Source organism: Scyliorhinus canicula, chromosome 13 (assembly GCF_902713615.1).
Source record: "Scyliorhinus canicula chromosome 13, sScyCan1.1, whole genome shotgun sequence".
NCBI classification, from domain to species: domain Eukaryota; kingdom Metazoa; phylum Chordata; class Chondrichthyes; order Carcharhiniformes; family Scyliorhinidae; genus Scyliorhinus; species Scyliorhinus canicula.
In genome coordinates, this window is record NC_052158.1 from 42,500,728 (window position 1) to 42,513,434 (window position 12,707).

General features: G+C 58.2%; 1 protein-coding gene across 1 annotated transcript in view; it reads right to left on the minus strand.

The window, feature by feature from the left end:
• LOC119975903 (SLA class II histocompatibility antigen, DQ haplotype D beta chain-like) overlaps positions 1 to 12,394 on the minus strand; it is a 40,778-nt gene extending 28,384 nt beyond the window's left edge. The window contains exons 1-2 of the mRNA XM_038815839.1: positions 12,221 to 12,394; positions 4,754 to 5,014 (exon numbers count right to left, since the gene is read on the minus strand). Of these exons, the coding sequence (XP_038671767.1) occupies positions 4,754 to 5,014; positions 12,221 to 12,323 (364 nt within the window). The 5' untranslated portion in view covers positions 12,324 to 12,394. The remainder of the gene's footprint in view (positions 1 to 4,753; positions 5,015 to 12,220) is intronic.
• Between the last annotated feature and the right edge of the window lie 313 nt (positions 12,395 to 12,707).

Here is a 12,707-nt window from a genome sequence, read left to right on the forward strand (position 1 = left end):
GTAATACTTCACAACTCTGATCACAAGTAATATAAAAACTGACCTTGGAATGAGACCTGTGCTGTCTGTGGAAACAGGACATGCCCCTGTGGCTGGAGATTATATAATTGGCAGCTGATATTTGTAACCTGACTGAATTTACAAATCCCCCCAAAACTGAAGAACAAACCTCCACTTACAGGGAGACCAACAGAGAGGGAGTGTAGTTAGTGCTGTAAAATACCCGCGTAATGCTTCACTGCTGGTGCCAGGGACGTTCAGACTGAGGAAATGGGGAATTCCTCACTATGGGGCAGTCTCTTCCCACATGTTCTCCCAGACATCTCCAGCCAGAGAGACGTCCGGGGGAACAGGCTCAGACCGGGCATGATGGCATGCCTCACTTACAGGGGCACCCGGGCACAGCCCCTGCCCAAAACAGGGGATCCCAGGCACAGCCCCCACCCCAGTTACAGGGGGGCACAGGCACAGCCCCCACCCCAGTTACAGGGGGACCCCGGGCACAGCCCCCACCGCAGTTACAGGGGGGCACGGGCACAGCCCCCGCCCCGTTACAGGGGTACCCGGGCACAGCCCCCGCCCCGTTACAGGGGAACCCCGGGCACAGCCCCCACCCAGTTAGAGGGGAACCCGGGCACAGCCCCCACCCCAGTTACAGGGGAACCCGGGCACAGCCCCCGCCCCAGTTACAGGGGAACCCGGGCACAGCCCCCGCCCCAGTTACAGGGGAACCCGGGCACAGCCCCCACCCCAGTTACAGGGGGACCAGGGCACAGCCCCCGCCCCAGTTACAGGGGAGCCCTGGGCACAGCCCCCACCCCAGTTAGAGGGGAACCCCGGGCACAGCCCCCGCCCCAGTTACAGGAGAACCCCGGGCACAGCCCCCGCCCCAGTTACAGGGGAACCCCGGGCACAGCCCCCGCCCCAGTTACAGGGGAACCCGGGCACAGCCCCCGCCCCAGTTACAGGGGAACCCCGGGCACAGCCCCCGCCCCAGTTACAGGGGAACCCGGGCACAGCCCCCGCCCCAGTTACAGGGGAACCCGGGCACAGCCCCCGCCCCAGTTACAGGGGAACCCGGGCACAGCCCCCGCCCCAGTTACAGGGGAACATGGGCACAGCCCCCACCCCAGTTACAGAGGTACCCGGGCACAGCCCCCGCCCCATTACAGGGGTACCCGGGCACAGGCCCCGCCCCGTTACAGGGGAACCCCGGGCACAGCCCCCACCCAGTTAGAGGGGAACCCCGGGCACAGCCCCCGCCCCATTTACAGGGGAACCCTGGCACAGCCCCCGCCCCAGTTACAGGGGAACCCCGGGCACAGCCCCCCGCCCCAGTTACAGGGGAACCCGGGCACAGACCCCGCCCCAGTTACAGGGGAACCCGGGCACAGCCCCCGCCACAGTTACAGGGGAACCCGGGCACAGCCCCCGCCACAGTTACAGGGGAACCCGGGCACTGCCCCCCCCCACCCCAGTTACAGGGGAACCCCGGGCACAGCCCCCGCCCCAGTTACAGGGGAACCCGGGCACAGTCCCCGCCCCAGTTACAGGGGAACCCGGGCACAGCCCCCGCCCCAGTTACAGGGGAACCCGGGCACAGCCCTCGCCCCAGTTACAGGGGAATCCCGGGCACAGCCCACACCCCAGTTACAGGGGAACCCCGGGCACAGCCCCCACCCCAGTTACAGGGGAACCCCGGGCACAGACCCCACCCCAGTTAGGGGGGACCCCGGGCACAGACCCCACCCCAGTTAGGGGGGAACCCGGGCACAGCCCCCACCCCAGTTAGGGGGGAACCCCGGGCACAGCCCCCACCCCAGTTACAGGGGAACCCTGGGCACAGCCCCCACCCCAGTTACAGGGGAACCCTGGGCACAGCCCCCACCCCAGTTACAGGGGAACCCGGGCACAGCCCCCACCCCCGGTTACAGGGGAACCCGGGCACAGCCCCCACCCCAGTTACAGGGGAACCCGGGCACAGCCCCCGCCCCAGTTACAGAGGAACCCCGGGCACAGCCCCCACCCCAGTTACAGAGGAACCCCGGGCACTGCCCCCACCCCCCCGCCAAAGTTACAGGGGAACCCGGGCACTTCCCCCCCCCCCCCCCCCCCCGCCCCAGTTACAGGGGAACGCCAGGCACAGCCCCCACCCCAGTTACAGAGGAACCCCGGGCACACCCCCCGCCCCAGTTACAGGGGAACCCGGGCGCAGCCCCCGCCCCAGTTACAGGGGAACCCCGGGCACTGCCCCCGCCCCAGTTACAGGGGAACCCCGGGCACAGCCCCCACCCCAGTTACAGGGGAACCCCGGGCACAGCCCCCACCCCAGTTACAGGGGAACCCCGGGCACAGCCCCCGCCCCAGTTACAGGGGAACCCCGAGCACAGCCCCCACCCCAGTTCCAGGGGAACCCGGGCACAGCCCCCGCCCCAGTTACAGGGGAACCCGGGCACAGCCCCCGCCCTAGTTACAGGGGAACCCGGGCACAGCCCCCGCCCCAGTTACAGGGGAACCCGGGCACAGCCCCGCCCCAGTTACAGGGGAACCCCGGGCACAGCCCCCCCCCAGTTACAGGGGAACCCGGGCACAGCCCCCGCCCCAGTTACAGGGGAACCCCGGGCACAGCCCCCCCCCAGTTACAGGGGAACCCGGGCACAGCCCCACCCCAGTTACAGGGGAACCCGGGCACAGCCCCCACCCCAGTTACAGGGGAACCCGGGCACAGACCCCACCCCAGTTACAGGGGAACCCGGGCACAGCCCCCACCCCCAGTTACAGGGGAACCCCGGGCACAGCCCCCGCCCCAGTTAGAGGGGAACCCGGGCACAGCCCCCACCCCAGTTAGAGGGGAACCCGGGCACAGCCCCCACCCCAGTTAGAGGGGAACCCCGGGCACAGCCCCCGCCCCAGTTACAGGGGAACCCGGGCACAGCCCCCGCCCCAGTTACAGGGGAACCCCGGGCACAGCCCCCGCCCCAGTTACAGGGGGACCCGGGCACAGCCCCCACCCCAGTTACAGGGTGACCTGGGCACAGCCCCCGCCCCATTTACAGGGGAGCCCTGGGCACAGCCCCCGCCCCAGTTACAGGGGAACCCCGGGCACAGCCCCACCCAAGTTACAGGGGAGCCCCGGGCACAGCCCCCACCCAGTTACAGGGGAACCCTGGCACAGCCCCCACCCCAGTTACAGAGGAACCCGGGCACAGCCCCCACCCAGTTACAGGGGAACCCCGGGCACAGCCCCCGCCCCAGTTACAGGGGAACCCCGGGCACAGCCCCCACCCAGTTACAGGGGAACCCCGGGCACAGCCCCCGCCCCAGTTACAGGGGAACCCCGGGCACAGCCCCCGCCCCAGTTACAGGGGAACCCGGGCACAGCCCCCACCCCAGTTACAGGGGAACCCGGGCACAGCCCCCCACCGCAGTTACAAGGGAACCCCGGGCACAGCCCCCGCCCTAGTTACAGGGGAACCCCGGGCACAGCCCCCACCCAGTTAGAGGGGAACCCCGGGCACAGCCCCCGCCCCAGTTAGAGGGGAACCCCGGGCACAGCCCCCGCCCCAGTTACAGGGGAACCCAGGGCACAGCCCCCGCCCCAGTTACAGGGGAACCCCGGGCACAGCCCCCACCCTAGTTACAGGGGAACCCCGGGCACAGCCCCACCCCAGTTACAGGGGAACCCGGGCACAGCCCCCACCCCAGTTACAGGGGAACCCGGGCACAGCCCCCACCCCCAGTTACAGGGGGTCAAGGGCACAGCCCCCACCCCGGTTACAGGGGGGCTCGGGCACAGCCCCCGCCCCATTATAGGGGTACCCGGGCACAGCCCCCGCCCCATTATAGGGGTACCCGGGCACAGCCCCCTCCCCGTTACAGGGGAACCCCGGGAACAGCCCCGAACCAGTTAGAGGGGAACCCCGGGCACAGCCCCCGCCCCAGTTACAGGGGAACCAGGGCACAGCCCCCGCCCCAGTTACAGGGGAACCCGGCACAGCCCCCACCCAGTACCAGGGGAACCACGGGCACAGCCCCCACCCCAGTTACAGGGGAATCCCGGGCACAGCCCCCACCCCAGTTACAGGGGAACCCCGGGCACAGCCCCCACCCCAGTTACAGGGGGACCCGGGCACAGCCCCCACCCCAGTTACAGGGGAATCCCGGGCACAGCCCCCGCCCCAGTTACAGGGGAATCCCGGGCACAGCCCCCACCCCCAGTTACAGGGGAACCCGGGCACAGCCCCTACCCCAGTTACAGGGGAACCCGGGCACAGCCCCGCCCAGTTAGCAGGGGCACCCCGGGCACAGCCCCCGCCCCAGTTACAGGGGAACCCCGGGCAACAGCCCCCGCCCCAGTTACAGGGAACCCCGGGCACAGCCCCCGCCCAGTTACAAGGGGAACCCGGGCACAGCCCCAGCCCCAGTTACAGGGGAACCCTGGGCACAGCCCCCGCCCCCAGTTACAGGGGAACCCTGGGCACAGCCCCCGCCCCAGTTACAGGGGAACCCCGGGCACAGCCCCCGCCCTAGTTACAGGGGAACCCCGGGCACAGCCCCCGCCCCAGTTACAGGGGAACCCGGGCACAGCCCCCGCCCCAGTTACAGGGGAACCCCGGGCACAGCCCCCGCCCTAGTTACAGGGGAACCCCGGGCACAGCCCCCGCCCCAGTTACAGGGGAACCCGGGCACGGCCCCCGGTCGGGGCATAGGGCCGGTGATGGGAAGTCCCCCCCCCCCGATCCCCCGCTCTCACCTCTCCGGGGCAGCACGTCACTTTCATCGATGCCAATGTTAGTCTGACACATGGCGATCGCTTGTTGGTAGGTCGATTCCCCGCTCTCTTTAGTCCATCTCTCCGCATCGCTTTTCGACCAGTCCTTCACCGCGATGTACTTCTTCTGGTTAAAGTCGTAATACGAGATCAGCTCATGATCATAGACATCGTAGTCAATATAGGTCCAGGTCCCGGAGCTGTTAAACTCACATCCAGCTATGCTGCTGTAGGTGTGAGCCCCTGTGAGAGAGAGAGACACACACAGAGTTACTGCCGGGAGACAGACAGCACCGACCCCCTGACATCCCGGGGGGGGGGGGGGGGGGGAGGGTCTCCTAACCACCGGGAGGTCTGATAATCCACGGGGAACACCAGGAATTATCCTTCACTAACATGGGACCCGACAGACAGGAGTGGAAGGGCCGAGGACCGAGGGGAAAGGTTTGGAGCCGGGGGGGCGGAGGCTGTGCCTGGGGTTCCCCTGTAACTGGGGCGGGGGCTGTGCCCGGGGTTCCCCTGTAACTGGGGCGGGGGCTGTGCCCGGGGTTCCCCTGTAACTGGGGCGGGGGCTGTGCCCGGGGTTCCCCTGTAACTGGGGCGGGGGCTGTGCCCGGGTTCCCCTGTAACTGGGGCGGGGGCTGTGCCCGGGTTCCCCTGTAACTGGGGTGGGGGCTGTGCCCAGGGTTCCCCTGTAACTGGGGTGGGGGCTGTGCCCGGGGTTCCCCTCTAACTGGGGCCGAGGCTGTGCCCGGGGTTCCCCTGTAACTGGGGCGGGGGCTGTGCCCGGGGTTCCCCTCTAACTGGGGCGGGGGCTGTGCCCGGGGTTCCCCTGTAACTGGGGCGGGGGCTGTGCCCGGGCCCCCTTGTAACTGGGGTGGGGGCTGTGCCCGGGTTCCCCTGTAACTGGGGCGGGGGCTGTGCCCGGGTTCCCCTGTAACTGGGGCGGGGGCTGTGCCCGGGTTCCCCTGTAACTGGGGCGGGGGCTGTGCCCGGGGTTCCCCTGTAACTGGGGTGGGGGCTGTGCCCGGGGTTCCCCTGTAACTAGGGCGGGGGCTGTGCCCGGGTTCCCCTGTAACTGCGGCGGGGGCTGTGCCCGGGTTCCCCTGTAACTGGGGTGGGGGGGCTAAGCCCAGGGTCCCCCTCTAACGGGGCTGTGAGAACCGAGTTACAAACTGCAAACTTGTCAGGGAGAGAGAGAGTGAACACAAATGTCAGCTGGAACTCTATAACTAATTGCAACTTCATTTTGCTCCACCGCCTAGCCCTATAACAGAGAGCACGATCAAAGAGCTATTGATGTGGGGTTATCTCGTTAATAATAATAATAATTATTGTCACAAGTAGGCTTGCATTAACATTGCAATGAAGTTACTGTGAAAACCCCCGCGTTGCCAATTTCAGGTACCTGTTCGGGTGCACGGAGGGAGAATTCAGAATGTCCAATTCACCGAACAGCACCCTGGGCCGGATTCTGTGATCCTGAGGCTAAGTGTCAACGCGGTTGTAAACACCAAACCGTTTACCGACGGCGCCAACATGGCCTCAGGATCAGCAGTTCTGGCCCCTACAGGGGACCAGCACAGCACTGGAGTGACCCACGCAGCTCCAGCTGCCGATCCTGCCGTCAACTGGGTGCCGCATGGTCCGTGGATGTGCTGCGGCTCCCTTGTCCGCGCCGGCCCCGGCCCCGATGCAACATGGTGTGGGGCTACAGGGGCTGGCGCGGAAGAAAGGAAGCCCCCAGCCTGAGCAGCCGGCCCACTGATCGGTGGGCCCTGATCGCGGGTCAGGCCACAGCTGAGGCCCCCCAGCGGGGTCGGCCCCCCACCAACAGGCTGCCCCTGGACCCTGTGACACCGAGATCCCGCCGCTAAGACCAGGTGAGAAAGATGCCGGCGGGACTCGGATTTTTTTGGTACGGCTACTTGGCCCAGGATCGCTGGGGGGGGGGGCCGTAGAGCGGCCAGCGCTGCATCGACCATGCCAGCGCCAATGGTGCCAATTCTCCGCAGAGCAGAGAATCACATTCCGGCATTGGGGTGCGATACGCGCTGATTCTCGGGCCCAGCCCCGGGCTGAGAGTATCCCGCCACACGTCTTTCGGGACTGCAAGAGGAAACCGGAGCGCCCGGAGGAAACCCACGCAGACACAGGGAGAACGTGCAGACAGTGACACTAGCACAGAATCAAACCTGGGTCTCTGGCGCTGTCAGACAATTAATATCAACCGGTTGTGCTGATGCTAAAGTCTGTGTAACCTCGGGACTCGACAGGCAAGGGAGAAAGCTGCACTAATATTAAACATCTGTAATATCCACACTATAATTCTGAGGCACCGCGAAAGAACTGGAGGGAGAGGTGTCAGCTGACTAGTGGGGTGCAATACTTTTGCAGCAACTCACTAATACACAGAATAGGTAATCAATAGGTGCAATAACTGAAAACTATGGGGGAATAAATCACAACCATTTTAATCTCAAAGGTTCAGGATTTCAGTATCACTAACTATTCCTGTGCAAGTACATCTTCATTGCTCAATATCCACAAAGTGCAATAACGTTTAAGAGGTGCTGTTTCTTCAAGCTTCACTAGAGCGTAGGAGGGCAGATCTCCATGAGTGGGTAGAGCTCAAAAATATGGCTGTTGACAATTTGCCAGACTCAAAGGAGTTCAACAATTCAGATCATAACCTCTGCTCACATCTGTGGGTGACAGCTGTCTGTAATGATTCTGCATTCACACCTCTTCCAGATACTCATTTCTTTACTGGCTTCATTACCACCCTTCACCTTTTGCCTTGCAACATATCCTGTCATTTAGAACATAGAACATAGAACAGTACAGCACAGAACAGGCCCTTCGGCCCTCGATGTTGTGCCGAGCAATAATCACCCTACTCAAACCCACGTATCCATCCTATACCCGTAACCCAACAACCCCCCCCTTAACCTTACTTTTAAGGACACTACGGGCAATTTAGCATGGCCAATCCACCTAACCCGCACATCTTTGGACTGTGGGAGGAAACTGGAGCACCCGGAGGAAACCCACGCACACACGGGGAGGACGTGCAGACTCCGCACAGACAGTGACCCAGCCGGGAATCGAACCTGGGACCCTGGAGCTGTGAAGCATTTATGCTAACCACCATGCTACCGTGCTGCCCCTTTTAAGGTCACTTTTCAATCTTATCACCAATCTTTCTTTTTGTTCCAACCACCTGCTCCCTCCACGCTATGCCTTCATCTCAGCTTTAAAACTATTTCCAGTTTTGAAAAAAAAAAAGTGTCCATATATTTTTATTAGAACAGTAAAAATATATACACACACACACACACACACACACACACACACACAGGGCCAAACAGTACAAACACTAATTTTGTGTTGGAGAAACAGGGTACCCTCCCCTCAGTACCAATGCAAGGGGAGGGTGGGGGGGGGGGGATACTCTGATTATTAAAACAGTTCACACACGTTTCTACAAAAAACAATTGGTACAAACACTAAACTTTGTGCTGGAGAGACCGGATACCCTTGCCTCTGTACCAACAGAAAGGAAAGGAAGGGGGGTGGTGGGGAGGGAAGGGAAAGGAGGGTGGTGGGGAGGGAGGGAGTCGAAGTGTCCATGTTGCAAATATTCAGATTAGTTTTTTGAAAATTCAAATTTCTAACATCGGCAGTAGCTTATCCTATTGGTTTCTGTAACTCTTTAAGAGAAGTGAATCCAGTGAATTCGCGAGTGTCTCACAGCAAAACCCATGGTGATAACTAGCACCAACTCTAGGATTCATAGAGCAGGAGCCTCAGCACCTCACTGGCTGGAAATATGAAAAACTTTTCAGTGATAAATAAGACCTTAAGTGATGCCTTATTCCAAATAATTTCGCCCAAGCATTCAAATAACTGCCCGTTTCCTGTCAACTTAATTAACCCTTTGTGAACAGAACCCAATGAGAATGAAAACAAAGCACTGGAAAATATATCAGTCTGTCAGCGTCCATGGAGGGAGAAAGTTTGCATTTTGAGACCATATGACTATTCTTAAAGCATGTTAACTGTTTCTCTCACCAGACGCTGCCAGACCCGCTGAGTTTATTCAATATTTCAGATTCCCAGCATCTGCAGTATTTAAAAACTTTTGTCCCAGTTAGAGAACGCTCAAAATACCAAATTTTAACACATCAGGACATGAAGCAGCAAAGGCTTCCTGTACTCCTCAATAAAGGATCAGGTATCAAGTGGAGAGATTTCTTAGAATTACTGATCTGCAAACGGAATTAGAAAATCATAAAGACATTTTCTCAGTGCTGAAGAGGACCAGTGTCTGCATTGGCTACTCAAACGAGCCATTTACTGCCATTCTCCGGTTCTTTCCCCACAACACTGCTTCATTCTTCCTGTTCAAATTTAATACCCTCTTGTATGCTTTGATTGAACCTGCCTTCACCACCCAGCCAGTGTATTCAAGACCTGAACCACTTGCTACATGAAAAATTTCTCATCGCTGGTTTATTTTCCCAATTTAATTCAATACCCTCATTCTCAATCCTTCTAGAGAACGGAACAATTCTCCCCATCTGCTGTCCAGATGTCAGAATTGTAGCAGGTACAGAAGGAGGGCATTCAGACCATCATGGCTGCACCAGCTCTCCAAACAAGCAACATAGCTTACTACCATTTACTGTGTGAAAAGAAAGAGAAAATGCTGGAAAATCTCAGCAAGTCTGGCAGCATCTGTAGGGAGAGAAAAGAGCTAACATGGAGTCCAATGACTTTGTCTGTGTGAAAAGGTTCTCGCATCATATTTGCATATCACTTTAAATGTATGCCCCCTCGTTCTGGATCCTTTTACAAAGAGAACAGTTTCGCCCTATCTATTTTATCTAGCCCCCTTCATGATTTCTGAACATCACCACATGTTGTGTGGCACGGTTGGCAGTGGTTAGCACTGCTACTTCACAGCACAGGGACCCCGGTTCAATTCCAGTTTTGTCTGTAGAGTTTACATGTTCCCTCTGTGTCTGCATGGGTTTCCTCCAGTTTCTGGGTGCTCTGGTTTCCTCCCATAGTCCAAAGATTCTTCGCTCCCCACGCAGCATGGGAGAATCGCAGGAGGGCCCCCCTCGCGATTCTCCCCCCCGGCTCGGAAGAATCGCCGCCCGCCGTTTTTCACGGCGAACGGCGATTCTCCAAACCCGATGGGCCGAGCAGCCTGCCGTTCACGACCGTTTCACGACGGCGGCAAACACACCTGGTCGCTGTCGTCATGAAATGGCGCCAGATGCCCGTTTGGGGCTTCTAGGGGGCCATTTGGGGCAAGAGCACCACGACTGCTCAGGAGGGGACAGGCCCGCGATTGGTGCCCACCGATCGTCGGGCCAGCGTCCAAATCGGACGCACTATTTCCCCTCCGCCGCCCCGCAAGATCAAGCCACCACGTCTTGCGGGGCGGCTGATGGGAAAGATGGCCACCACACATGCGCGAGTTCGTGCTGTCAGCGTTATGACGTCAGTCGCACATGTCATTAGGCCCGCCGGCCGCGTAATTATCGCCGCAACACCCCCCCGGCCGATATCTACGGAGCGCCGCTCCTATCCCCACTGGGAGAGGAGAATAGGGGGAGGGGAGCGGCCGCCAATGCCGTCGTGAAACTCGGCCGAGTTCACAACGGCATTCCCGATCTCGGTGAGGAGCGGAGAATTCCGCCCGTGCTGTTTAGGTTGACTGGCAATGCTAAATTGCCACTGAGCACCTTTAGTTATGGGGCTAGGAACTTAGTGGAGTGCTGTTCAGAGGGTCAGTCCAAACTCAATGGGCCGAATAGCCAGCTTCAGCACTGTATCAAATCTCCTCTCAGCCTCTCCAAGGAGCAGTCCCAACCTCTCAAGGTTACTACCATTACTCAAGCTTCTCATACCAGAAGCATTCTTGTAAACCACTTCTACATTTCCAACAGAGTTTTTTTTCTAAATTTAGAGTACCCAATTAATTTTTTCCAATTAAGGGGCAATTTAGCATGTCCAATCCACCTAGCTTGCACATTTTTGGGTTGTGGGGGCAAAACCCACACAAACACAGGGAGAATGTGCAAACTCCACACGGACAGTGACCCAGAGCCGGGATCGAACCTGGGACCTCGGCGCCGTGAGGCTGCAGTGCTAATCCACTGCGCCACTGTGCTGCCTCCATTTCCAATAGAGTTGACATCCTTCCTATAGTGACACCTAGAACTGTACAAGTTCTGCATAATCTCCATGCCCTTGTATTCTGTGCCCCTATTAATAAAGACCAGAATATTAACTTTATTAACTGCTCTCTCTCCACCTGTCCTGCCATCATCTATGATCTATGATGTGGAGATGCCGGCGTTGGACTGGGGTGAGCACAGTAAGAAGTCTTACAACACCAGGTTAAAGTCCAACAGGTTTGTTTCAAACACGAGCTTTCGGAGCACGGCTCCTTCTTCAGGTGAATGGAAAGGCTTGTTCCAGAAATGTTTATATAGACACAGTCAGAGATGCCCCGGAATGCGAGCACCTGCAGGCAATCAAATCATCAAAGATGCAGTGAGAGAGGTAACTCCAGGTTAAAGAGGTGTGAATTGTCCCAAGCCAGTTCAGTCGGTAGGCCTCTGCAAGTCCAGGCTTGTTGGTGGGGGCCGAATGTAATGCGACATGAATCCCAGATCCCGGTTGATCTATGATCATAGATCATAGATCTATGATCTATGCACATAGATCATAGATCTATGATCTATGCAATGATCCATGTGCACCTATGCGCATAGAAATCTAGCCCCTCTGCTTCTGCACCTCTTATTTGATCTCCATGTTCCAACTACCAAAATGCATCACCTCAATTCTCCACGTATCAGCCAGCTATCTCCTCACTCCACCCGTGTCCTTTTGATGTTCTACATTGTTCTCTTCATGCGTTTTGTGTCATTTACAAATTGAAATTGTCCCCTATACACCAAGCAAGGGTCACAGTACCAATTCCTGGGAACAGTCCGATAATTACCATTGGCCATTACTCTCAGCTCCGTACTATTCAGCCAATTTTACATCCGTGTTGCTGCTGTCCCATTCGTTTCATGAATTATAACTTTTCTCACAAGTTTGTTGTATGGCACTGCATTGAAAGCCTTCTGAAAGTCCAAGTACACCCATGTACTCAAGGAGGGGTTACACAGGAATGACCATAAACTGCCAAATCCCCTGACCCTCTAGGTGAAAAGGAATATTACTGAAAGATGTTTGAGGATATTTCCCTGAATTCTTACAAGCAGCAATGATGTCATGGAACTGGTTTCTGAATACTGCAGATTTTACACTGGATAGATTTACAGACAATGCCGGGTTTCAGTTGTTGGCAGATCCTCTCTCCGGACACCCACTGACCCCAGTCCATCCCGTCACACTGGCTGTAACTCGGGTACTTACCGGCTCCACTCTCTCTCTCCCCATTGAAGATGATCAGGCTCCAGATGAGGAGGAATATCCTGATCCACAGGGAGCGGGAATCAGCCGTTCGGAGCAGAGACATTTCCCACCAGCAGCTCAATGAGAAACTGAAATCATCTGCAGCCCGGGGAGACTTTAAACAGAGAGACTGGCCAATCCGGATTCAGTATACACTGACCAATAGGAACTGAGCAGGAAGTAACCAATTCGAGCAGGAGAACAAGGACCAATCAAAATCAAGAAATAGACAAAAACCGGGAGAGTGAGGGGGAAACTGCCAATCAGCCCGTGCAAAGGCCAGCCAATCAGAAGAGTGGCTTGAACAACCAATCGAAACGGAGCATCTGTTACAAGGTTAATGTATGATGTGGAGATGCCGGCGTTGGACTGGGGTGAGCACAGTAAGAAGTCTTACAACACCAGGTTAAAGTCCAACAGGTTTGTTTCAAACACGAGCTTTCGGAGC